Here is a 26,084-nt window from a genome sequence, read left to right on the forward strand (position 1 = left end):
GCCAGACGTCGCTGAGCCAGGATCGGCAAAGCAGTTGCCATAGCGATTCCCGGCGGCGGCAGCAGAGATAGCGGGAAATAAATCTCCGAGAATCTGCAGCACACGGGGCCCAAACCACAGATCATGTGATCATGTACTGACACATAGGAACGAAGCTTCACCGAGAAGAGAAACACACAGTGTATGACCCCCATCATCCTCGCCGTGTATGTATGACCCCCATCATCCTCCCAGGGTATGTATGACCCCCATCATCCTCCCCGTGTATGTATGACCCCCATCCCTCTCCCCGTGTATGTATGACCCAATCATCCTCCCCGTGTATGTATGACCCCCATCCCTCTCCCCGTGTATGTATGATCCTCATCATCCTCCCCGTGTATGTATGACCTCCATCCCTCTCCCCGTGTATGTGTGACCCCCATCCCTCTCCCTGTGTATGTATGACCCCCATCATCCTCCCCGTGTATGTATGACCCCCATCCCTCTCCCCGTGTATGTATGACCCCCATCCTCCTCCCCGTGTATGTATGACCCCCATCCTCCTCCCCGTGTATGTATGACCCCCATCATCCTCCCCGTGTATGTATGACCCCCATCATCCTCCCCGTGTATGACCCTCCTCCCCGTGTATGTATGACCCCCATCATCCTCCCCGTGTATGTATGACCCCATCATCCTCCCCATGTATGTATGACCCCCATCCCTCTCCCAGTGTATGTATGACCCCCATCATCCTCCCCGTGTATGTATAACCCCCATCATCCTCCCCGTGTATGTATGACCCCCATCCCTCTCCCCGTGTATGTATGACCCCCATCCCTCTCCCCGTGTATGTATGACCCCCATCCCTCTCCCCGTGTATGTATGACCCCCATCCTCCTCCCCGTGTATGTATGACCCCATCCTCCTCCCCGTGTATGTATGACCCCATCCTCCTCCCCGTGTATGTATGACCCCCATCCTCCTCCCCGTGTATGTATGATCCTCATCATCCTCCCCGTGTATGTATGACCCCCATCACCCTCCCCGTGTATGTATGACCCCCATTTTCCTCCCCGTGTATGTATGATCCTCATCATCCTCCCTGTGTATGTATGACCTCCATCCCTCTCCCCGTGTATGTGTGACCCCCATCCCTCTCCCTGTGTATGTATGATCCCCATCACCCTCCCCGTGTATATATGACCCCCATCCCTCTCCCCGTGTATGTATGACCCCCATCTTCCTCCCCGTGTATGTATGACCCCCATCATCTTCCCCGTGTATGTATGACCCCTATCATTCTCCCCGTGTATGTATGACCCCATCATCCTCCGTGTGTATGTATGACCCCCATCATCCTCCCCGTGTATGTATGATCCCCATCACCCTCCCCGTGTATATATGACCCCCATCATCCTCGCCGTGTATGTATGACCCCCATCATCCTCCCCGTGTATGTATGACCCCATCATCCTCCCCGTGTATGTATGACCCCCATCCTCCTCCCCGTGTATGTATGACCCCCATCCTCCTCCCCGTGTATGTATGACCCCCATCCCTCTCCCCGTGTATGTATGACCCCCATCCCTCTCCCCATGTATGTATGACCCCCATCCTCCTCCCCGTGTATGTATGACCCCCATCATCCTCCCTGTGTATGTATGACCCCCATCACCCTCCCCGTGTATGTGTGACCCCCATCCCTCTCCCCGTGTATGTATGACCCCCATCCTCCTACCCGTGTATGTATGACCCCCATCCTCCTCCCCGTGTATGTATGACCCCCATCATCCTCCCCGTGTATGTATGACCCCCATCATCCTCCCCGTGTATGACCCTCCTCCCCGTGTATGTATGACCCCCATCATCCTCCCCGTGTATGTATGACCCCATCATCCTCCCATGTATGTATGACCCCCATCCCTCTCCCAGTGTATGTATGACCCCCATCATCCTCCCCGTGTATGTATAACCCCCATCATCCTCCCCGTGTATGTATGACCCCCATCCCTCTCCCCGTGTATGTATGACCCCCATCCCTCTCCCCGTGTATGTATGACCCCCATCCCTCTCCCCGTGTATGTATGACCCCCATCCTCCTCCCCGTGTATGTATGACCCCATCCTCCTCCCCGTGTATGTATGACCCCATCCTCCTCCCCGTGTATGTATGACCCCCATCCTCCTCCCCGTGTATGTATGATCCTCATCATCCTCCCCGTGTATGTATGACCCCCATCACCCTCCCCGTGTATGTATGACCCCCATTTTCCTCCCCGTGTATGTATGATCCTCATCATCCTCCCTGTGTATGTATGACCTCCATCCCTCTCCCCGTGTATGTGTGACCCCCATCCCTCTCCCTGTGTATGTATGATCCCCATCACCCTCCCGTGTATATATGACCCCCATCCCTCTCCCCATGTATGTATGACCCCCATCTTCCTCCCCGTGTATGTATGACCCCCATCATCTTCCCCGTGTATGTATGACCCCTATCATTCTCCCCGTGTATGTATGACCCCATCATCCTCCGTGTGTATGTATGACCCCCATCATCCTCCCCGTGTATGTATGATCCCCATCACCCTCCCCGTGTATATATGACCCCCATCATCCTCGCCGTGTATGTATGACCCCCATCATCCTCCCCGTGTATGTATGACCCCATCATCCTCCCCGTGTATGTATGACCCCCATCCTCCCTCCCCGTGTATGTATGACCCCCATCCTCCTCCCCGTGTATGTATGACCCCCATCCCTCTCCCCGTGTATGTATGACCCCCATCCCTCTCCCCATGTATGTATGACCCCCATCCTCCTCCCCGTGTATGTATGACCCCCATCATCCTCCCTGTGTATGTATGACCCCCATCACCCTCCCCGTGTATGTGTGACCCCCATCCCTCTCCCCGTGTATGTATGACCCCCATCCTCCTACCCGTGTATGTATGACCCCCATCCTCCTCCCCGTGTATGTATGACCCCCATCATCCTCCCCGTGTATGTATGACCCCCATCATCCTCCCCGTGTATGACCCTCCTCCCCGTGTATGTATGACCCCCATCATCCTCCCCGTGTATGTATGACCCCATCATCCTCCCCATGTATGTATGACCCCCATCCCTCTCCCAGTGTATGTATGACCCCCATCATCCTCCCCGTGTATGTATAACCCCCATCATCCTCCCCGTGTATGTATGACCCCATCATCCTCCCCGTGTATGTATGACCCCCATCCTCCTCCCCGTGTATGTATGACCCCATCCTCCTCCCCGTGTATGTATGACCCCCATCCTCCTCCCCGTGTATGTATGACCCCCATCACCCTCCCCGTGTATGTATGACCCCCATTTTCCTCCCCGTGTATGTATGATCCTCATCATCCTCCCCGTGTATGTATGACCTCCATCCCTCTCCCCGTGTATGTGTGACCCCCATCCCTCTCCCTGTGTATGTATGACCCCCCATCCTCCTCCCCGTGTATGTACGACCCCCCATTCTACTCCCCGTGTATGTATGACCCCCATCCCTCTCCCCGTGTATGTATGACCCCCATCTTCCTCCCCGTGTATGTATGACCCCCATCATCCTCCCCGTGTATGTATGACCCCCATCCCTCTCCCAGTGTATGTATGACCCCCATCATCCTCCCCGTGTATGTATAACCCCATCATCCTCCCCGTGTATGTGTGACCCCCATCCCTCTCCCCGTGTATGTATGACCCCCATCCCTCTCCCCGTGTATGTATGACCCCCATCCTCCTCCCCGTGTATGTATGACCCCCATCCCTCTCCCCGTGTATGTATGACCCCCATCCCTCTCCCCGTGTATGTATGACCCCCATCATCCTCCCCGTGTATGTATGACCCCCATCACCCTCCCCGTGTATGTATGACCCCCATCCTCCTTCCCGTGTATGTATGATCCTCATCATCCTCCCCGTGTATGTATGACCCTATCCTCCTCCCCGTGTATGTATGACCCCATCCTCCTCCCCGTGTATGTATGACCCCCATCCTCCTCCCCGTGTATGTATGATCCCCATCATCCTCTCCGTGTATATATGACCCCCATCATCCTCTCCGTGTATGTATGACCCTATCATCCTCGCCGTGTATGTATGACCCCCATCATCCTCCCAGGGTATGTATGACCCCCATCATCCACCCCGTGTATGTATGACCCCATCATCCTCCCAGGGTATGTATGACCCCCATCATCCTCCCCGTGTATGTATGACCCCATCATCCTCCCCGTGTATGTATGACCCCATCATCCTCCCCGTGTATGTATGACCCCCATCCCTCTCCCCGTGTATGTATGACCCCCATCCCTCTCCCCATGTATGTATGACCCCCATCCTCCTCCCCGTGTATGTATGACCCCCATCATCCTCCCTGTGTATGTATGACCCCCATCACCCTCCCCGTGTATGTGTGACCCCCATCCCTCTCCCCGTGTATGTATGACCCCCATCCTCCTCCCCGTGTATGTATGACCCCCATCATCCTCCCCGTGTATGTATGACCCCCATCATCCTCCCCGTGTATGACCCTCCTCCCCGTGTATGTATGACCCCCATCATCCTCCCCGTGTATGTATGACCCCATCATCCTCCCCATGTATGTATGACCCCCATCCCTCTCCCAGTGTATGTATGACCCCCATCCTCCTCCCCGTGTATGTATAACCCCCATCATCCTCCCCGTGTATGTATGACCCCCATCCCTCTCCCCGTGTATGTATGACCCCCATCCCTCTCCCCGTGTATGTATGTCCCCCATCCCTCTCCCCGTGTATGTATGACCCCCATCCTCCTCCCCGTGTATGTATGACCCCCATCCTCCTCCCCGTGTATGTATGACCCCCATCCTCCTCCCCGTGTATGTATGACCCCATCATCCTCCCCGTGTATGTATGACCCTCATCACCCTCCCGGTGTATGTATGACCCCCATCCTCCTCCCCGTGTATGTATGACCCCATCCTCCTCCCCGTGTATGTATGACCCTCATCATCCTCCCCGTGTATGTATGACCCCATCCTCCTCCCCGTGTATGTATGACCCCTATCCTCCTCCCCGTGTATGTATGACCCCCATCCTCCTCCCCGTGTATGTATGATCCCCATCACCCTCCCCGTGTATGTATGACCCCCATTTTCCTCCCCGTGTATGTATGATCCTCATCATCCTCCCCGTGTATGTGTGACCCCCATCCCTCTCCCTGTGTATGTGTGACCCCCATCCCTCTCCCCGTGTATGTGTGACCCCCATCCCTCTCCCTGTGTATGTATGACCCCCATCCTCCTCCCCGTGTATGTATGACCCCCATCCCTCTCCCCGTGTATGTATGACCCCCATCCTCCTCCCCGTGTATGTATGACCCCTATCCTCCTCCCGGTGTATGTATGATCCCCATCACCCTCCCTGTGTATATATGACCCCCATCCCTCTCCCCGTGTATGTATGACCCCTATCCTCCTCCCCGTGTATGTATGACCCCCATCTTCCTCCCCGTGTATGTATGACCCCCATCCTCCCCCACGTGTATGTATGACCCTCATCACCCTCCCGGTGTATGTATGATCCTCACCACCCTCCCCGTGTATGTATGACCCCTATCCTCCTCCCCGTGTATGTATGACCCCCATCCTCCTCCCCGTGTATGTATGATCCCCATCACCCTCCCCGTGTATGTATGACCCCCATTTTCCTCCCCGTGTATGTATGATCCTCATCATCCTCCCCGTGTATGTATGACCTCCATCCCTCTCCCCGTGTATGTGTGACCCCCATCCCTCTCCCTGTGTATGTATGACCCCCATCCTCCTCCCCGTGTATGTATGACCCCCATCCCTCTCCCCGTGTATGTATGACCCCCATCACCCTCCCCGTGTATGTATGACCCCCATCCCTCTCCCCGTGTATGTATGACCCCCATCCTCCTCCCCGTGTATGTATGACCCCTATCCTCCTCCCCGTGTATGTATGACCCCTATCCTCCTCCCGGTGTATGTATGATCCCCATCACCCTCCCTGTGTATATATGACCCCCATCCCTCTCCCCGTGTATGTATGACCCCTATCCTCCTCCCCGTGTATGTATGACCCCCATCTTCCTCCCCGTGTATGTATGACCCCCATCCTCCCCCACGTGTATGTATGACCCTCATCACCCTCCCGGTGTATGTATGATCCTCACCACCCTCCCCGTGTATGTATGACCCCCATCACCCTCCCCGTGTATGTATGACCCCCATCACCCTCCCCGTGTATGTATGACCCCTATCCTCCTCCCTGTGTATGTATGACCCCTATCCTCCTCCCGGTGTATGTATGATCCCCATCACCCTTCCCGTGTATGTATGACCCTCATCCTCCTCCCCTTGTATGTATGACCCCATCATCCTCCCCGTGTATGTATGACCCCCATCCCTCTCCCCGTGTATGTATGACCCCCATCATCCTCCCCGTGTATGTATGACCCCCCATCCTTTTCCCCGTGTATGTATGACCCCCATCCTCCTCCCCGTGTATGTGTGACCCCCATCCCTCTCCCCGTGTATGTGTGACCCCCATCCCTCTCCCCGTGTATGTATGACCCCCATCCTCCTCCCCGTGTATGTATGACCCCCATCCTCCTCCCCGTGTATGTATGACCCCCATCATCCTCCCCGTGTATGTATGAGCCCCATCCTCCTCCCCGTTTATGTATGACCCCATCATCCTCCCCGTGTATGTATGACCCCATCATCCTCCCCGTGTATGTATGACCCCCATCCCTCTCCCCGTGTATGTATGACCCCCATCATCCTCCCCGTGTATGTATGACCCCCATCATCCTCCCCGTGTATGTATGACCCCCATCATCCTCCCCGTGTATGTATGACCCCCATCATCCTCCCCGTGTATGTATGACCCCCATCATCCTCCCCGTGTATGTATGACCCCCATCCCTCTCCCCGTGTATGTATAACCCCCATCCTCCTCCCCGTGTATGTATGATCCTCATCATCCTCCCCGTGTATGTATGACCCTCATCACCCTCCCGGTGTATGTATGACCCCCATCCCTCTCCCCGTGTATGTATGACCCCCATCCTCCTCCCCGTGTATGTATGATCCTCATCATCCTCCCCGTGTATGTATGACCCTCATCATCCCCCACGTGTATGTATGACCCTCATCACCCTCCCGGTGTATGTATGACTCCCATCCTCCTCTGCTGGGAGTGGCCGCTCACTGAGTCTCTTCTTGGCTTGTCTTGGACTTTCCGCTGCTGTTTTGGAGATTATTCGGCGGTCCCGTCCCCCCCCCCCCCCTCCTGTCTGCGCCCGGCTCATGGCACCAATCACCTGCCGACGTGGCGAGCCACCGCTGTGTCACTCAGGAGTCTGGGAAAGTTGAGTGACAACCTCTGTAAAGATTGGCTTGTTGTGCAGGTTGTCAGAGGTGGATTATCGGACTCTCCCACTGAGTGTATGTGTGTGATGGCGGATTATCAGACACTCCCGCTGAGTACATGTATGATGGCGGATTATCAGACACTCCCGCTGAGTACATGTATGATGGCGGATTATCAGACACTCCCGCTGAGTACATGTATGATGGCGGATTATCGGACACTCCCGCTGAGTATATAAGATGGCGGATTATCGGACCCTTCTGCTGAGTGTATGTATGATGGCGGATTATCGGACCCTCCCGCTGAATATATGTATGATGGGGATTATTGGACCTTCCCTCTGAGTGTATATATGATGGCGGATTAATGGACCCTCCCGCTGAGTGTATGTATGATGGCGGATTATTAGACCTTCCCGCTGAATATATGTATGATGGCGGATTATCAGACCCTCCCGCTGAATATATGTATGATGGCGGATTATCGGACCTTCCCTCCGAGTGTATGTATGATGGCGGATTATCGGACCTTCCCACTGAGTGTATGTATGATGGCGGATTATCAGACCTTCCCGCTGAATATATGTATGATGGCGGATTATCAGACCCTCCCGCTGAATATATGTATGATGGCGGATTATCGGAGCTTCCCTCTGACTGTATGTATGATGGCGGATTATTGGACCTTCCCTCTGAGTGTATGTATGATGGCGGATTATCGGACCTTCCTTCTGACTGTATGTATGATGGCGGATTATTGGACTTTCCCTCTGAGTGTATGTATGATGGCGGATTATCGGACCTTTCCTCTGAGTGTATGTATGATGGCAGATTATCGGATCCTCCCGCTGAATATATGCATGATGGCGGATTATCGGACCCTTCTGCTGAATATATGTATGATGGCGGATTATCGGATCCTCCCGCTGAATATATGTATGATGGCGGATTATTGGACCTTCCCTCTGAGTATATATATATGATGGCGGATTATCGGACCTTCCCTCTGAGTGTATGTATGATGGCGGATTATCGGACCTTCCCTCTGAGTATATATATGATGACGGATTATCGGAGCTTCCCTCTGAGTGTATGTATTATGGCGGATTATTGGACCTTTCCTCTGAGTATATATATGATGGCGGATTATCGGAGCTTCCCTCTGAGTGTATGTATGATGGCGGATTATCGGAGCTTCCCGCTGAGTGTATGTATGATGGCGGATTATCGGAGCTTCCCTCTGAGTGTATGTATGATGGCGGATTATCGGAGCTTCCCTCTGAGTGTATGTATGATGGCGGATTATCGGAACTTCCCTCTGAGTGTATGTATGATGGTGGATTATCGGAGCTTCCCTCTGAGTGTATGTATGATGGTGGATTATCGGAGCTTCCCTCTGAGTGTATGTATGATGGCGGATTATCGGACCTTCCCTCTGAGTGTATGTATGATGGTGGATTATCGGAGCTTCCCTCTGAGTGTATGTATGATGGCGGATTATCGGAGCTTCCCTCTGAGTGTATGTATGATGGCGGATTATCGGAGCTTCCCTCTGAGTGTATGTATGATGGCGGATTATCGCACCTTCCCTCTGAGTGTATGTATGATGGTGGATTATCGCACCTTCCCTCTGAGTGTATGTATGATGGCGGATTATCGGAGCTTCCCTCTGAGTGTATGTATGATGGTGGATTATCGGAGCTTCCCTCTGAGTGTATGTATGATGGCGGATTATCGGACCTTCCCTCTGAGTGTATGTATGATGGTGGATTATCGGAGCTTCCCTCTGAGTGTATGTATGATGGTGGATTATCGGACCCTCCCTCTGAGTGTATGTATGATGGTGGATTATCGCACCTTCCCTCTGAGTGTATGTATGATGGCGGGTTATTTCTCCTCTCGCAGGCGCGGCAGCAGGCGCAGATACGTCACCAGATGGCCGACGACAGCAAAGGGGATTACTCCTCCGTCCTACAGAAGTTCAACCACGAGCAGCAGGAGCACTACCACACGCACATCCCCTCCATCTTCCAGGTGATGCCCCCCAGAATACAGAGCCGGGGGGAGGGGGGGGCATGCTGAGAGTTCCCTCAGCTGATATCTGTAACCCCCTCCAACTGCAATGCATCCCCGCAGAAACATTGTAACAAACACTCAGCTGTGGGCGGGTCCAGACCCCCTCACTATCTCCTGTCACCCCCAGAAACTGCAAGACATGGAGGAGAAGAGGATCGTGCGGCTGGGGGACTCGCTGAAAACCTATGCAGATATCGACCGGCAGGTGGTCCCCATCATCGGGAAGTGTCTGGACGGAATCACAAAGTCTGCCGACTCCATCAACGGGAAACAGGTGCGAGGCAGAACAGTGAGCGCAGCTCTGGAGAATAATGTATGTACACAGTGACTGCACCAGGAGAATAGTGAGTGCTGCTCTGGAGTATAATACAGGAGGTAACTCAGGATCAGTAATGTATGTACACAGTGACTGCACCAGCAGAATAGTGAGTGCAGCTCTGGAGTATAATACAGGAGGTAACTCAGGATCAGTAATGTAATGTATGTACACAGTGACTGCACCAGGAGAATAGTGAGTGCAGCTCTGCAGTATAATACAGGAGGTAACTCAGGATCAGTAATGTAATGTATGTACACAGTGACTGCACCAGCAGAATAATGAGTGCAGCTCTGGAGTATAATAAAGGAGGTAACTCAGGATCAATAATGTATGTACACAGTGACTGCACCAGCAGAATAGTGAGTGCAGCTCTGGAGTATAATACAGGAGGTAACTCAGGATCAGTAATGTATGTACACAGTGACTGCACCAGGAGAATAGTGAGTGCAGCTCTGGAGTATAATACAGGAGGTAACTCAGGATCAGTAATGTAATGTATGTACACAGTGACTGCACCAGCAGAATAATGAGTGCAGCTCTGGAGTATAATACAGGAGGTAACTCAGGATCAGTAATGTATGTACACAGTGACTGCACCAGCAGAATAGTGAGTGCAGCTCTGGAGTATAATAAAGGAGGTAACTCAGGATCAGTAATGTAATGTACACAGTGCCTGCACCAGCAGAATAATGAGTGCAGCTCTGGAGTATAATAAAGGAGGTAACTCAGGATCAGTAATGTAATGTATGTACACAGTGACTGCACCAGCAGAATAATGAGTGCAGCTCTGGAGTATAATACAGTAGGTAACTCAGGATCAGTAATGTATGTACACAGTGACTGCACCAGCAGAATAGTGAGTGCAGCTCTGGAGTATAATGCAGGAGGTAACTCAGGATCAGTAATGTAATGTATGTACACAGTGACTGCTCCAGCAGAATAGTGAGTGCAGCTCTCTGGAGTATAATACAGGAGGTAACTCAGGATCAGTAATGTATGTACACAGTGACTGCACCAGCAGAATAGTGAGTGCAGCTCTGGAGTATAATACAGGAGGTAACTCAGGATCAGTAATGTATGTACACAGTGACTGCACCAGGAGAATAGTGAGTGCAGCTCTGGAGTATAATACAGGAGGTAACTCAGGATCAGTAATGTAATGTATGTACACAGTGACTGCACCAGCAGAATAATGAGTGCAGCTCTGGAGTATAATACAGGAGGTAACTCAGGATCAGTAATGTATGTACACAGTGACTGCACCAGCAGAATAGTGAGTGCAGCTCTGGAGTATAATAAAGGAGGTAACTCAGGATCAGTAATGTAATGTACACAGTGCCTGCACCAGCAGAATAATGAGTGCAGCTCTGGAGTATAATAAAGGAGGTAACTCAGGATCAGTAATGTAATGTATGTACACAGTGACTGCACCAGCAGAATAATGAGTGCAGCTCTGGAGTATAATACAGTAGGTAACTCAGGATCAGTAATGTATGTACACAGTGACTGCACCAGCAGAATAGTGAGTGCAGCTCTGGAGTATAATGCAGGAGGTAACTCAGGATCAGTAATGTAATGTATGTACACAGTGACTGCTCCAGCAGAATAGTGAGTGCAGCTCTCTGGAGTATAATACAGGAGGTAACTCAGGATCAGTAATGTATGTACACAGTGACTGCACCAGCAGAATAATGAGTGCAGCTCTGGAGTATAATACAGGAGGTAACTCAGGATTAGTAATGTAATGTATGTACACAGTGACTGCACCAGCAGAATAGTGAGTGCAGCTCTGGGGTATAATACAGGAGGTAACACAGGATCAGTAATGTATGTACACACAGCGACTGCACCAGCAGAATAGTGAGTGCAGCTCTAGAGTATAATACAGGAGGTAACTCAGGATCAGTAATGTATGTACACAGTGACTGCACCAGCAGAATAGTGAGTGCAGCTCTGGAGTATAATAAAGGCGGTAACTCAGGATCAGTAATGTAACGTATGTACACGGTGACAGCACCAGCAGAATAGTGAGTGCAGCTCTGGAGTATAATGCAGGAGGTAAGTCAGGATCAGTAATGTAATGTATGTACACAGTGACTGCTCCAGCAGAATAGTGAGTGCAGCTCTGGAGTATAATACAGGAGGTAACTAAGGATCAATAATGTATGTTCACAGACACTGCACCAGCAGAATAGTGAGTGCAGCTCTGGAGTATAATACAGCAGGTAACTCAGGATCAGTAATGTATGTACACAGTGACTGCACCAGCAGAATAATGAGTGCAGCTCTGGAGTATAATACAGGAGGTAACTCAGATCAGTAATGTATGTACACAGTTACTGCACCAGCAGAATAGTGAGTGCAGCTCTGGAGTATAATGCAGGAGGTAACGCAGGATCAGTAATGTAATGTATGTACACAGTGACTGCACCAGAAGAATAGTGAGTGTAGCTCTGGAGTATAATACAGGAGGTAACTCAGGATCAGTAATGTATGTACACTGTGACTGCACCAGCAGAATAGTGAGTGCAGCTCTGGAGTATAATACAGGAGGTAACTCAGGATCAGTAATGTAATGTATGTACACAGTGACTGCACCAGAAGAATAGTGAGTGCAGCTCTGGAGTATAATACAGGAGGTAACTCAGGATCAGTAATGTATGTACACTATGACTGCACCAGCAGAATAGTGAGTGCAGCTCTGGAGTATAATGCAGGAGGTAACGCAGGATCAGTAATGTAATGTATGTGGACAGGGACTGCACCAGCAGAATAGTGAGTGCAGCTCTGGAGGATAATACAGGATCAGTAATGTCTGTATACCGGAGGTAATATGGCCGGGGTCCTGTGTCTTGTTGTCGTGCTCGCTCTTTGTTCCTCGTCCCCCCGGCTGCAGCCTCCGTGGCTGTCCTCCATATACCTGTATCGGCTCCAGGCCTCCGGTTTCCTTCCTGAGCGCTCGGTGGAGATGTGTTTGTCGCTGTCTTATCTCTTGTCGAGCCCTGGGAAATCCTGCGGAGGATGTGACGCCTATCGATCAGGGAAAAACATGAAACTGCTGCTGTGCCGGCTCTGCCTTCCTGTTATTAGGGTGGGGGATTATCACCCCCATCATCTGCTGTTATTCTACTGTGCAGAGATTCTCCACACGTCTGACACCACTGTACCTTCTCATGGCGGCAGCGGGATGTGTATATATATGAACCCAATGTGAAATGATGAATGGGACGCTCCTCTCCTGAAATACTCTGTGCTGCTGGGACCTGCTCCTTCCTCTGTATCTCTGTATCCTCCTATAAGATCAGTGTTCTCCTCTCCTGAAATACTCTGTGCTGCTGGGACCTGCTCCTTCCTCTGTATCTCTGTGACCTCCTATAAGATCAGTGTTCTCCTCTCCTGAAATACTCTGTGCTGCTGGGACCTGCTCCTTCCTCTATGTATCTCTGTGTCCTCCTATCAGATCAACGCTCTCCTCTCCTGAAATACTCTGTGCTGCTGGGACCTGCTCCTTCCTCTTTGTATCTCTGTGTCCTTCTATAATATCAGAGCTCTCCTTTCCTGAAATACTCTGTGCTGCCTGAGCACCGTATTTCTTCCACCCTGTCGTCTTGTAGTCGTGCACATGTGGCTCTCATTACTGTACAGTGATGTTTGGTAGCCGCGGTGGTGCCGGGGATGCGGCCCCTTCATTCCTGGTTGCGGCCCCCACTCCTGTCAGTGGAGATTCCAGTATAAGACACAATCCGACATCCAGGGGGTCATTTCCCCTTTAAAATGAATTTTCCGGCAGCGTGTTATCACGACCGCAGAGCGATCTCCAGATGTGTGCGCAGCGCGGAGCCTCCATCACCGGGACCTGAGACAAATGTGCCAGGATGACCTCACCGCGGCGGCCATGATCCGCCGCTCATCTCCTCCATCATCCAGACCCTGGATACAAAGCCCCGGTGAAGGAATATGGAGACAAATCGGACAACTCCTCCCATTATGTAGAGCGCAGATGTGTAATGCCCCTTGTAGCATTGGGGGAGGGGACGTGGTGACCCCACAGCACATTTGTCCATTGAGGTTCTGTTCCGCAGATGGCGGCGGCGTCGTCGTCCTCTCTGGGGTCCTAGATCATTGCAGGTGGCGGCGTCCTCTCTGGGGTCCCAGATCATTGCAGGCGGCGTCCTCCCCGGGTCCCGGATCATTGCAGGCGGCGGCGGCCTCCCCGGGTCCCGGATCATTGCAGGCGGCGGCGGCCTCCCCGGGTCCCGGATCATTGCAGGCGGCGGCGTCCTCCCCGGGTCTCGCATCATTGCAGGCGGCGGCGTCCTCCCCGGGTCCCGGATCACTGCAGGCAGCGGCGTCCTCTCTGGGGTCCCGGATCACTGCAGGCGGCGGCGGCCTCCCCGGGTCCCAGATCATTGCAGACGGCGGCGTCCTCCCTGGGTCCCGGATCATTGCAGACGACGGCGTCCTCTCTGGGGTCCCGGATCATTGCAGGAGGTGGCGTCCTCTCTGGGGTCCCGGATCACTGCAGGCGGCGGCGTCCTCCCCGGGTCCCAGATCATTGCAGACGACGGCGTCCTCCCCGGGTCCCGGATCATTGCAGACGACGGCGTCCTCCCCGGGTCCTGGATCATTGCAGGCAGCGGCGTCCTCCCCGGGTCCCGGATCATTGCAGGCGGTGGCGTCCTCTCTGGGGTCCCGGATTACTGCAGGCGGCGGCGTCCTCCCCGGGTCCCAGATCATTGCAGGCATCAGCGTCCTCCCCAGGTCCCGGATCATTGCATGCAACTGCGTCCTCCCCGGATGATCATTGCAGGCAGCGGCGTCTTCCCCGGGTCCCGGATCATTTCAGGTGATGGCATCCTCCCCGGGTCCCAGATCATTGCAGGCATCAGCGTCCTCCCCAGGTCCCGAATCATTGCAGGCAACTGCGTCCTCCCCGGATGATCATTGCAGGCGGCGACGTCCTCCCCGGGTCCCGGATCATTGCAGGCGGCGGCGTCCTCCCCGGGTCCCGGATCATTGCAGGCGACGGCGTCCTCCCCGGGTCCCGGATCATTGCAGGCGACGGCATCCTCCCCGGGTCCCGGATCATTGCAGGCGGCAGTGTCCTCCCCGGGTCCCGGATCATTGCAGGCGGCGGCGTCCTCCCTGGGTCCCGGATCACTGCAGGCGTCGTCTTCTCTTCCTACTGTATAATGACAGGGTAGATGCTCCTAATCCGACCGCAGCGTGAAAACAAGAAGCGCACGCGGCCATCGTCACCCCGCTGTTTGCCAGCTGTCCTCCAACACCTCCCCTGGGGGATGGGGTCCTGGCACCGCTCCTGGCATTGTCCCCTCCGCCAGGCGTCCCGAAATCTGCCGGCTCCTCCACGTGTCTCACATCACACTCCAGAAATAGCTCTGGAGCGATAACGAGCGAGCGCCAGTAATGGCGTCCCAGAGGATCACTGTGCCCCGGCCGATAACACCCCACAGTCCTAGGGATCGCTGTGCCCCGGCCAATTACACCCCACAGTCCCAGGGATCTCTGTGCCCCAACTGATTACACCCCACAGTCCCAGGGATCTCTGTGCCCCAGCTGATTACACCCCACAGTCCCGGTGATTGCTGTGCCTCGTACCTCCTTTTCCCATCGCCCACTCTTTGCCAGCTCTTCTTCTTACATCGATATCTTTTTCTCTCCGCAGCCTCCTCTCGGTGTCACCATTTCTTCTCCTCGCCCCAGTGCGGTCTCCGCAGCCTCCTCTCGGTGTCACCATCTCTTCTCCTCCAGTGCGGTCTCCTCAGCCTCCTCTTGGTGTCACCATCTCTTCTCCTCACTCCGGTGTGGTCTCTGCAGCCTTCACTTGGTGTCACCATCTCTTCTCCTCGTCCCGATGCGGTCTCCGCAGCCTCCTCTTGGTGTCACCATCTCTTCTCCTCACTCCGGTGTGGTCTCTGCAGCCTTCACTTGGTGTCACCATCTCTTCTCCTCGTCCCGATGCGGTCTCCGCAGCCTCCTCTTGGTGTCACCATCTCTTCTCCTCCGGTGAGGTCTCTGCAGCCTCTTCTCTGTCACCATCTCTTCTTCTCGCCTTGGTTCGGTCTCCGCAGCCTCCTCTCGGTGTCACCATCTCTTCTCCTCCGGTGCGGTCTCTGCAGCCTCTTCTCTGTCACCATCTCTTATTCTCGCACCGGTTCGGTCTCCACAGCCTCCTCTCTGTGTCACTATCTCTTCTCCTCGCCCTGGTTCGGTCTCTGCAGCCTACTCTTGGTGTCACCATCTCTTCTCCTCGCCCCGGTGCGGTCTCTGCAGCCTCCTCTCGGTGTCACCATCTCTTCTCCTCGCCCCGATGCAGTCTCTGCAGCCTCCTCTTGGTGTCACCATCTCTTCTCCTCGCCCCAGTGCGGTCTCTGCAGCCTCCTCTTGGTGTCACCATCTCTTCTCCTCGCCCCAGTGCGGTCTCTGCAGCCTCCTCTTGGTGTCACCATCTCTTCTCCTCGCCCTGGTTCGGTCTCTGCAGCCTCCTCTTGGTGTCACCATCTCTTCTCCTCGCTCTGGTTCGGTCTCCGCAGCCTCCTCTCGGTGTCACCATCTCTTCTCCTCCGGTTTGGTCTCTCCAGCCTCTTCTCGGTGTCACCATCTCTTCTCCTCGCCCCGGTGGGGTCTCCGCAGCCTCTTCTCGGTGTCACCATCTCTTCTCCTCGCCCCGGTGCAGTCTCCGCAGCCTCCTCTCGGTGTCACCATCTCTTCTCCTCGCCCCGGTGCGGTCTCCGCAGCCTCCTCTCGGTGTCGCCATCTCTTCTCCTCCAATGCGGTGTCTGCAGCCTCCTCTCGGTGTCACCATCTCTTCTCACTCCGGTGTGGTCTCTGCAGCCTTCACTTGGTGTCACCATCTCTTCTCCTCATCCCGATGCGGTCTCCGCAGCCTCCTCTTGGTGTCACCATCTCTTCTCCTCCGGTGAGGTCTCTGCAGCCTCTTCTCTGTCACCATCTCTTCTTCTCGCCTTGGTTCGGTCTCCGCAGCCTCCTCTCGGTGTCACCATCTCTTCTCCTCCGTTGCGGTCTCTGCAGCCTCTTCTCTGTCACCATCTCTTATTCTCGCCCCGGTTTGGTCTCCGCAGCCTCCTCTCTGTGTCACCTTCTCTTCTCCTCACTGCGGTGCGGTCTCTGCAGCCTTCACTTGGTGTCACCATCTCTTCTCCTCGCCCCGATATGGTCTCCGCAGCCTCCTCTTGGTGTCACTATCTCTTCTCCTCTCCCCGGTGCGGTCTCTGCAGCCTTCTCTCGGTGTCACCATTTCTTCTCCTCGCCCCGGTGCGGTCTCTGCAGCCTTCTCTCGGTGTCACCATCTCTTCTCCTCGCCCCGATGCGGTCTCTGCAGCCTTCACTTGGTGTCACCATCTCTTCTCCTCGCCCCGGTGCGGTCTCCGCAGCCTCCTCTCTGTGTCACTATCTCTTCTCCTCGCCCCGGTGCGGTCTCTGCAGCCTCCTCTCGGTGTCACCATCTCTTCTCCTCGCCCCGATGCAGTCTCTGCAGCCTCCTCTTGGTGTCACCATCTCTTCTCCTCGCCCCAGTGCGGTCTCTGCAGCCTCCTCTTGGTGTCACCATCTCTTCTCCTCGCCCCAGTGCGGTCTCTGCAGCCTCCTCTTGGTGTCACCATCTCTTCTCCTCGCCCTGGTTCGGTCTCTGCAGCCTCCTCTTGGTGTCACCATCTCTTCTCCTCGCTCTGGTTCGGTCTCCTCAGCCTCCTCTCGGTGTCACCATCTCTTCTCCTCCGGTTTGGTCTCTCCAGCCTCTTCTCGGTGTCACCATCTCTTCTCCTCGCCCCGGTGGGGTCTCCGCAGCCTCTTCTCGGTGTCACCATCTCTTCTCCTCGCCCCGGTGCAGTCTCCGCAGCCTCCTCTCGGTGTCACCATCTCTTCTCCTCGCCCCGGTGCGGTCTCCGCAGCCTCCTCTCGGTGTCACCATCTCTTCTCCTCCAATGCGGTGTCTGCAGCCTCCTCTCGGTGTCACCATCTCTTCTCCTCGCCCCGGTGCGGTCTCTGCAGCCTCCTCTCGGTGTCACCATCTCTTCTCACTCCGGTGTGGTCTCTGCAGCCTTCACTTGGTGTCACCATCTCTTCTCCTCATCCCGATGCGGTCTCCGCAGCCTCCTCTTGGTGTCACCATCTCTTCTCCTCCGGTGAGGTCTCTGCAGCCTCTTCTCTGTCACCATCTCTTCTTCTCGCCTTGGTTCGGTCTCCGCAGCCTCCTCTCGGTGTCACCATCTCTTCTCCTCCGTTGCGGTCTCTGCAGCCTCTTCTCTGTCACCATCTCTTATTCTCGCCCCGGTTTGGTCTCCGCAGCCTCCTCTCTGTGTCACCTTCTCTTCTCCTCACTGCGGTGCGGTCTCTGCAGCCTTCACTTGGTGTCACCATCTCTTCTCCTCGCCCCGATACGGTCTCCGCAGCCTCCTCTTGGTGTCACTATCTCTTCTCCTCTCCCCGGTGCGGTCTCTGCAGCCTTCTCTCGGTGTCACCATTTCTTCTCCTCGCCCCGGTGCGGTCTCTGCAGCCTTCTCTCGGTGTCACCATCTCTTCTCCTCGCCCCGATGCGGTCTCTGCAGCCTTCACTTGGTGTCACCATCTCTTCTCCTCGCCCCGGTGCGGTCTCCGCAGCCTCCTCTCTGTGTCACTATCTCTTCTCCTCGCCCCGGTGCGGTCTCTGCAGCCTCCTCTCGGTGTCACCATCTCTTCTCCTCGCCCCGATGCGGTCTCTGCAGCCTCCTCTCGGTGTCACCATTTCTTCTCGTCGCCCCGGTGTGGTCTCTGCAGCCTCCTCTCGGTGTCACCATCTCTTCTCCTCCAGTGCGGTCTCCGCAGCCTCCTCTTGGTGTCACCATCTCTTCTCCTCGCCCCAGTGCGGTCTCCGCAGCCTCCTCTCGGTGTCACCATCTCTTCTCCTCCGGTGCGGTCTCTGCAGCCTCCTCTCGGTGTCGCCATCTCTTCTCCTCGCCCCGGTGCGGTCTCTGCAGCCTCCTCTCGGTGTCGCCATCTCTTCTCCTCGCCCCGGTGCGGTCTCCGCAGCCTCCTCTCGGTTTCACCATTTCTTCTCCTCGTCCCGGTGCGGTCTCTGCAGCCTCCTCTCGGTGTCACAATCTCTTCTCCTCGCCCCTGTGCGGTCTCTGCAGCCTTCACTTGGTGTCACCATCTCTTCTCCTCGCCCCGGTGCGGTCTCCGCAGCCTCCTCTCGGTGTCACCTTCTCTTCTCCTCACTGCGGTGCGGTCTCTGCAGCCTTCACTTGGTGTCACAATCTCTTCTCCTCTCCCCGGTGCGGTCTCTGCAGCCTTCTCTCGGTGTCACCATCTCTTCTCCTCGCCCCGGTGCGGTCTCTGCAGCCTCTTCTCTGTCCCCATCTCTTCTTCTCGCCCTGGTTCGGTCTCCGCAGCCTCCTCTCGGTGTCACCATCTCTTCTCCTCCAGTGCGGTCTCCGCAGCCTCCTCTTGGTGTCACCATCTCTTCTCCTCGCCCCAGTGCGGTCTCCACAGCCTCGTCTCGGTGTCACCATCTCGTCTCCTCCAATGCGGTCTCTGCAGCCTCCTCTCGGTGTCACCAGCTCTTCTCCTCGCCCCGGTGCGGTCTCCGCAGCCTCCTCTCGGTGTCACCTTCTCGTCTCCTCACTGCGGTGCGGTCTCTGCAGCCTTCACTTGGTGTCACCATCTCTTCTCCTCGCCCCGATGCGGTCTCCGCAGCCTCCTCTTGGTGTCACCATCTCTTCTCCTCCGGTGCGGTCTCTGCAGCCTCTTCTCTGTCACCATCTCTTCTTCTCGCCTTGGTTTGGTCTCTGCAGCCTCCTCTCGGTGTCACCATCTCTTCTCCTCCGGTGCGGTCTCTGCAGCCTCTTCTCTGTCACCATCTCTTATTCTCGCCCTGGTTCGGTCTCCGCAGTCTCCTCTCTGTGTCACTATCTCTTCTCCTCTCCCCGGTGCGGTCTCTGCAGCCTTCTCTCGGTGTCACCATCTCTTCTCCTCGCCCCGGTGCGGTCTCTGCAGCCTCTTCTCTGTCACCATCTCTTCTTCTCGCCCTGGTTCAGTCTCTGCAGCCTCTTCTCGGTGTCACTATCTCTTCTCCTCGCCCCGGTGCGGTCTCCGCAGCCTCCTCTTGGTGTCACCATCTCTTCTCCTCACTCCGGTGCAGTCTCCGCAGCCTCCTCTTGGTGTCACCATCTCTTCTCCTCACTCCGGTGCGGTCTCCGCAGCCTCCTCTTGGTGTCACCATCTCTTCTCCTCGCCCCAGTGCGGTCTCCGCAGCCTCCTCTCGGTGTCACCATCTCTTCTCCTCCGGTGCGGTCTCTGCAGCCTCCTCTCGGTGTCACCATCTCTTCTCCTCGCCCCGGTGCGGTCTCCGCAGCCTCCTCTCGGTGTCACCTTCTCTTCTCCTCACTCCGGTGCGGTCTCTGCAGCCTTCACTTGGTGTCACCATCTCTTCTCCTCGCCCCGATGCGGCCTACGCAGCCTCCTCTCGGTGTCACCATCTCTTCTCACTCCGGTGCGGTCTCTGCAGCCTTCACTTGGTGTCACCATCTCTTCTCCTCGCCCCGATGCGGTCTACGCAGCCTCCTCTCGGTGTCACCATCTCTTCACCTCAATCCGGTGCGGTCTCTGCAGCCTCCTCTCAGTGTCACCATCTCTTCTCCTCCAGTGCAGTCTCCGCAGCCTCCTCTTGGTGACACCATCTCTTCTCCTCGCCCCAGTGCGGTCTCCGCAGCCTCCTCTCGGTGTCACCTTCTCTTCTCCTCACTGCGGTGCGGTCTCTGCAGCCTTCACTTGGTGTCACCATCTCTTCTCCTCGCCCCGGTGCGGTCTCTGCAGCCTCTTCTCGGTGTCACCATCTCTTCTCCTCGCCCCGGTGCGGTCTCCGCAGCCTCCTCTTGGTGTCACCATCTCTTCTCCTCGCCCCGGTGTGGTCTCTGCAGCCTTCTCTTGGTGTCACCATGTCTTCTCCTCGCCCCGGTGTGGTCTCTGCAGCCTACTCTTGGTGTCACCATCTCTTCTCCTCACTCCGGTGTGGTCTCTGCAGCCTCCTCTCCGTGTCACCATCTCCTCTCCTCACTCCGGTGTGGTCTCTGCAGCCTCCTCTTGGTGTCACCATCTCTTCTCCTCGCCCCGGTGCGGTCTCCACAGCCTCCTCTCGGTGTCACCATCTTTTCTCCTCTCTCCGGTTCGGTCTCCGCAGCCTCTTCTCGGTGTCACCATCTCTTCTCCTCCGGTTTGGTCTCTCCAGCCTCTTCTCGGTGGCACCATCTCTTCTCCTCCGGTTTGGTCTCTGCAGCCTCTTCTCGGTGTCACCATCTCTTCTCCTCGCCCCGGTGCAGTCTCCGCAGCCTCCTCTCGGTGTCACCATCTCTTCTCCTCGCCCCGGTGCGGTCTCCGCAGCCTCCTCTCGGTGTCACCATCTCTTCTCCTCCAGTTCGGTCTCTGAAGCCTCTTCTCGGTGTCACCATCTCTTCTCCTCGCCCCGGTGCGGTCTCCGCAGCCTCTTCTCGGTGTCACCATCTCTTCTCCTCGCCCCGGTTCGGTCTCCGCAGCCTCCTCTTGGTGTCACCATTTCTTCCCCCGCCGCTGCAGGCCACGTCTCCTCCTTCGTGGATGAGTCATCTGACGTTTCGGCTTCTCTCTCTTCTTCTCCTCAGGACTCGCAGACGGTTATCGAATCCTTCAAGTCCGGCTTTGAGCCTCCCGGAGACGTGGACTTTGAGGACTTCACCCAGTCCATAAAGCGCACCGTTTCGGACACCAGCCTCACCAACAGCCGGGCGGACGGGAAGAGCGAACTCAAGATCTCCGGCAAATCCCGCGGCAAACTGTGGCCTTTCATCAAGAAAAACAAGGTAGTGAGCGCCGGCTCCGACACCGGATTTTTGGGGGGGTTTATTTCTTTTGTTTTTGTGATTTTATTAATTACTTTCCCACTTTTCTTTTATCATCTTCACCGTTAATTTCACCATTAATGAGCGTTCCCGATCGGCATGCTAACAGCCCTCACCTCTGGGCGCGGTTTATACCCTGGACCTCTTCTCTGCATTACATGGCACAAACATGGGTCCCCCCGGAGTCCCCCGGCCTGTAACACCAGGAGTGAAAGGGTTAATAGTGAATCCCATCTTCCCCCATAGTAGGGGATTCGGGGTGTGACATCACCAGAATGCAGTGGCCACGCCTCCCACTTCAGTGATGTCATCAGTTGTATGCATGTTTATTGGCTTCTGGGTTGGGGGCCCGGCGGAGCTCTGGGGGGCCCCTCGCTTTCTGCCGTGCTGTCTGATAGATATTCTCTTCTTCTAGTTGATCTTGGTTTTGCGCAGTGCATGCGGCTCTCACCATTCAACAGAGAGTGATGTGGGGGAGGGGGAAATTTAAACGGGATGTCCACGGTCTTATGCTTAAAACAGCGCCTCCTCTGTCTGAGGTTTGTGGCTGGTACTGCATCTGAGCCCCTATTAAAGTGCAGTTACTCTGCGATGGCGCTCACTGGAAGTGTTTTTATGAACCTGGACAACCCCTTTAAAGATTGTCACATGCTGGAAAGAGTTATAAACGAAGTGGGTGATAACAGAGTACAGTAGCGATGTAATGCATGGCTGTGAGCAGATGGTGCAGGGGGGAGATGCTGCTGCATGAGGTTTGCATGGCTCCGGAGCAGTTTCTTGCCTGATCTCGCTTCTTCTCCTAACATTGCCGACTTCCTTCCTCTATCACCGCCGCCGCCTCCATGGAATCGCACTTCCTTCTTTCTTTTCTTCTTTCTTTCCCTTTTTTTTCCTTCTTTCTTTCATTTTCTTTCTTTCCCTCTTTCTTTCTTTACCTATATCTTTCTTTCTTTCTTTCCCTCTTCATTTCCCTATATCTTTCTTTCTTTCTTTCTTTCTTTCTTTCCCTCTGTTTCTTTCCCTCTTTATTTCTTTCCCTCTTTATTTCTTTCCCTCTTTCTTTCTCTTTCCCTCTTTCTCTTTCCCTCTCTTTCTTTTTCCCTCTTTCTTTTCTCTTTCCCTTTCTTTCTCTTTCGCTCTTTCCCTCTTTGTTTCTCTTTCTGTCTTTCCCTCTCTTTCCTTCTTTACCTCTTTCTTTACCTCTTTTTTTACCTCTTTCGTTCCCTCTTTCTTTCCTTCCCTCTTTTTTTTCCTTCCCTCTTTTTTTCCTTCCCTCTTTTTTTTCCTTCCCTCTTTTTTTCCTTCCCTCTTTCTTTCCTTCCCTCTTTTTTTCCTTCCCTCTTTTTTTCCTTCCCTCTTTTTTTCCTTCCCTCTTTTTTTCCTTCCCTCTTTCTTTCCTTCCCTCTTTCTTTCCTTCCCTCTTTCTTTCCTTCCCTCTTTCTTTCCTTCCCTCTTTCTTTCCTTCCCTCTTTCTTTCCTTCCCTCTTTCTTTCCTTCCCTCTTTCTTTCCTTCCCTCTTTCTTTCCTTCCCTCTTTCTTTCTTTCCTTCCCTCTTTTTTTCCTTCCCTCTTTCTTTCCTTCCCTCTTTCTTTCCTTCCCTCTTTCTTTCCTTCCCTCTTTCTTTCCTTCCCTCTTTCTTTCCTTCCCTCTTTCTTTCCTTCCCTCTTTCTTTCCTTCCCTCTTTCTTTCCTTCCCTCTTTCTTTCCTTCCCTCTTTCTTTCCTTCCCTCTTTCTTTCCTTCCCTCTTTCTTTCCTTCCCTCTTTCTTTCCTTCCCTCTTTCTTTCCTTCCCTCTTTCTTTCCTTCCCTCTTTCTTTCCTTCCTTCCCTCTTTCTTCCCTTCCTTCCCTCTTTCTTCCCTTCCTTCCCTCTTTCTTTCCTTCCCTCTTTCTTTCTTTCCTTCCCTCTTTCTTCCCTTCCTTCCCTCTTTCTTCCCTTCCCTCTTTCTTTCCTTCCCTCTTTTTTTCCTTCCCTCTTTTTTTCCTTCCCTCTTTCTTTCCTTCCCTCTTTCTTTCCTTATCTCTTTCTTTCCTTCCCTCTTTCTTTCCTTCCCTCTTTCTTTCCTTCCCTCTTTCTTTCTTTCTTTCCTTCCCTCTTTTTTTCCTTCCCTCTTTCTTTCCTTCCCTCTTTCTTTCCTTCCCTCTTTCTTTCCTTCCCTCTTTCTTTCCTTCCCTCTTTCTTTCCTTCCCTCTTTCTTTCCTTCCCTCTTTCTTTCCTTCCCTCTTTCTTTCTTTCCTTCCCTCTTTCTTTCTTTCCTTCCCTCTTTCTTCCCTTCCTTCCCTCTTTCTTCCCTTCCTTCCCTCTTTCTTTCCTTCCCTCTTTCTTTCCTTCCCTCTTTCTTTCTTTTCCTCTCTTTTTATCTGTTTTTGTTTTTCCTTTTTCTTGATTTGATGTCATTTGTTTGGATTTCATGTTGTTTTTAATCCTTTTGGTTTTGTGTTTTTATTATTTTTTGTTTCTTTTGGTTTCTCTTCTATCACTGCTCCTTCTCTTACACGTAGCTTATGTCCCTCTTAACGTCCCCTCATCAGCCCCCTCCTCCGCCCCCGGCCTCTGACTCCTCACCCTCTGCTGTACCCAACGGCCCCCAGTCTCCCAAGCAGCAAAAGGAGCCCCTCTCCCATCGCCTCAACGACTTCATGACCTCCAAACCCAAAATCCACTGCTTCAGGAGTCTAAAGCGCGGGGTAAGTCGTGCTCTGGTGTCTCCCTGTGTGCTTCACCTGTACCCCCATCACCCGAAACCACTGCTCACCATCACTGTGGCCACCGGCTACCTGGGTGGCAAGTAGTGGAGAGCGCGACTACTGGGCTGAATTACTGGTATGTAAAAACCTAGAGATCAGCGACTAAAAACACCGCCTATTCATCACCGGAGATCAGCAGTGACATCACTGAGAACACCTCCTATCCATCACCAGAGATCAGCAGTGACATCACTGAGAACACCTCCTATCCATCACCACAGATCAGCGGTGACATCACTGAGAACACCTCCTATCCATCACCAGAGATCAGCAGTGACATCACTGAGAACACCTCCTATCCATCACCAGAGATCAGCGGTGACATCACTGAGAACACCTCCTATCCATCACCAGAGATCAGCGGTGACATCACTGAGAACACCTCCTATCCATCACCAGAGATCAGCGGTGACATCACTGAGAACACCTCCTATCCATCACCAGAGATCAGCGGTGACATCACTGAGTACACCTCCTATCCATCACCAGAGATCAGCGGTGACATCACTGAGTATACCTCCTATCCATCACCAGAGATCAGCGGTGACATCACTGAGAACACCGCCTATCCATCACCAGAGATCAGCAGTGACATCACTGAGAACACCTCCTATCCATCACCAGAGATCAGCGGTGACATCACTGAGAACACCTCCTATCCATCACCAGAGATCAGCAGTGACATCACTGAGAACACCTCCTATCCATCACCAGAGATCAGCGGTGACATCACTGAGAACACCTCCTATCCATCACCAGAGATCAGCGGTGACATCACTGAGAACACCTCCTATCCATCACCAGAGATCAGCGGTGACATCACTGAGAACACCACCTATCCATCACCAGAGATCAGCGGTGACATCACTGAGAACACCTCCTATCCATCACCAGAGATCAGCGGTGACATCACTGAGAACACCTCCTATCCATCACCAGAGATCAGCGGTGACATCACTGAGAACACCGCCTATCCATCACCAGAGATCAGCGGTGACATCACTGAGAACACCTCCTATCCATCACCAGAGATCAGCGGTGACATCACTGAGAACACCTCCTATCCATCACCAGAGATCAGCGGTGACATCACTGAGAACACCACCTATCCATCACCAGAGATCAGCGGTGACATCACTGAGAACACCTCCTATCCATCACCAGAGATCAGCGGTGACATCACTGAGAACACCTCCTATCCATCACCAGAGATCAGCGGTGACATCACTGAGAACACCTCCTATCCATCACCAGAGATCAGCGGTGACATCACTGAGAACACCTCCTACCCATCACCAGAGATCAGCGGTGACATCACTGAGAACACCTATCCATCACCAGAGATCAGCGGTGACATCACTGAGTACACCTCCTATCCAACACTAGAGATCAGCGGTGACATCACTGAGAACACCTCCTATCCATCACTAGAGATCAGCGGTGACATCACTGAGAACACCACCTATCCATCACCAGAGATCAGCGGTGACATCACTGAGAACACCTCCTATCCATCACCAGAGATCAGCAGTGACATCACTGAGAACACCACCTATCCATCACCAGAGATCAGCAGTGACATCACTGAGAACACCGCCTATCCATCACCAGAGATCAGCAGTGACATCACTGAGAACACCTCCTATCCATCACCAGAGATC

General features: G+C 54.0%; 1 protein-coding gene across 15 annotated transcripts in view; it reads left to right on the forward strand.

The window, feature by feature from the left end:
* The window catches only part of FNBP1 (formin binding protein 1), a 120,890-nt gene that overhangs the window by 77,255 nt on the left and 17,551 nt on the right, over positions 1 to 26,084 (forward strand). For 7 of the 15 annotated variants that reach the window (XM_075324377.1, XM_075324362.1, XM_075324363.1 and 4 more), the window contains exons 7-10: positions 9,298 to 9,426; positions 9,596 to 9,742; positions 21,442 to 21,639; positions 24,178 to 24,363. In XM_075324377.1, the coding sequence (XP_075180492.1) occupies positions 9,298 to 9,426; positions 9,596 to 9,742; positions 21,442 to 21,639; positions 24,178 to 24,363 (660 nt within the window). The remainder of the gene's footprint in view (positions 1 to 9,297; positions 9,427 to 9,595; positions 9,743 to 21,441; positions 21,640 to 24,177; positions 24,364 to 26,084) is intronic. The other 8 variants (XM_075324371.1, XM_075324372.1, XM_075324373.1 and 5 more) reach the window with 2 other exon arrangements.

The sequence above is a fragment of the Anomaloglossus baeobatrachus genome, chromosome 9 (genome assembly GCF_048569485.1).
Source record: "Anomaloglossus baeobatrachus isolate aAnoBae1 chromosome 9, aAnoBae1.hap1, whole genome shotgun sequence".
NCBI classification, from domain to species: domain Eukaryota; kingdom Metazoa; phylum Chordata; class Amphibia; order Anura; family Aromobatidae; genus Anomaloglossus; species Anomaloglossus baeobatrachus.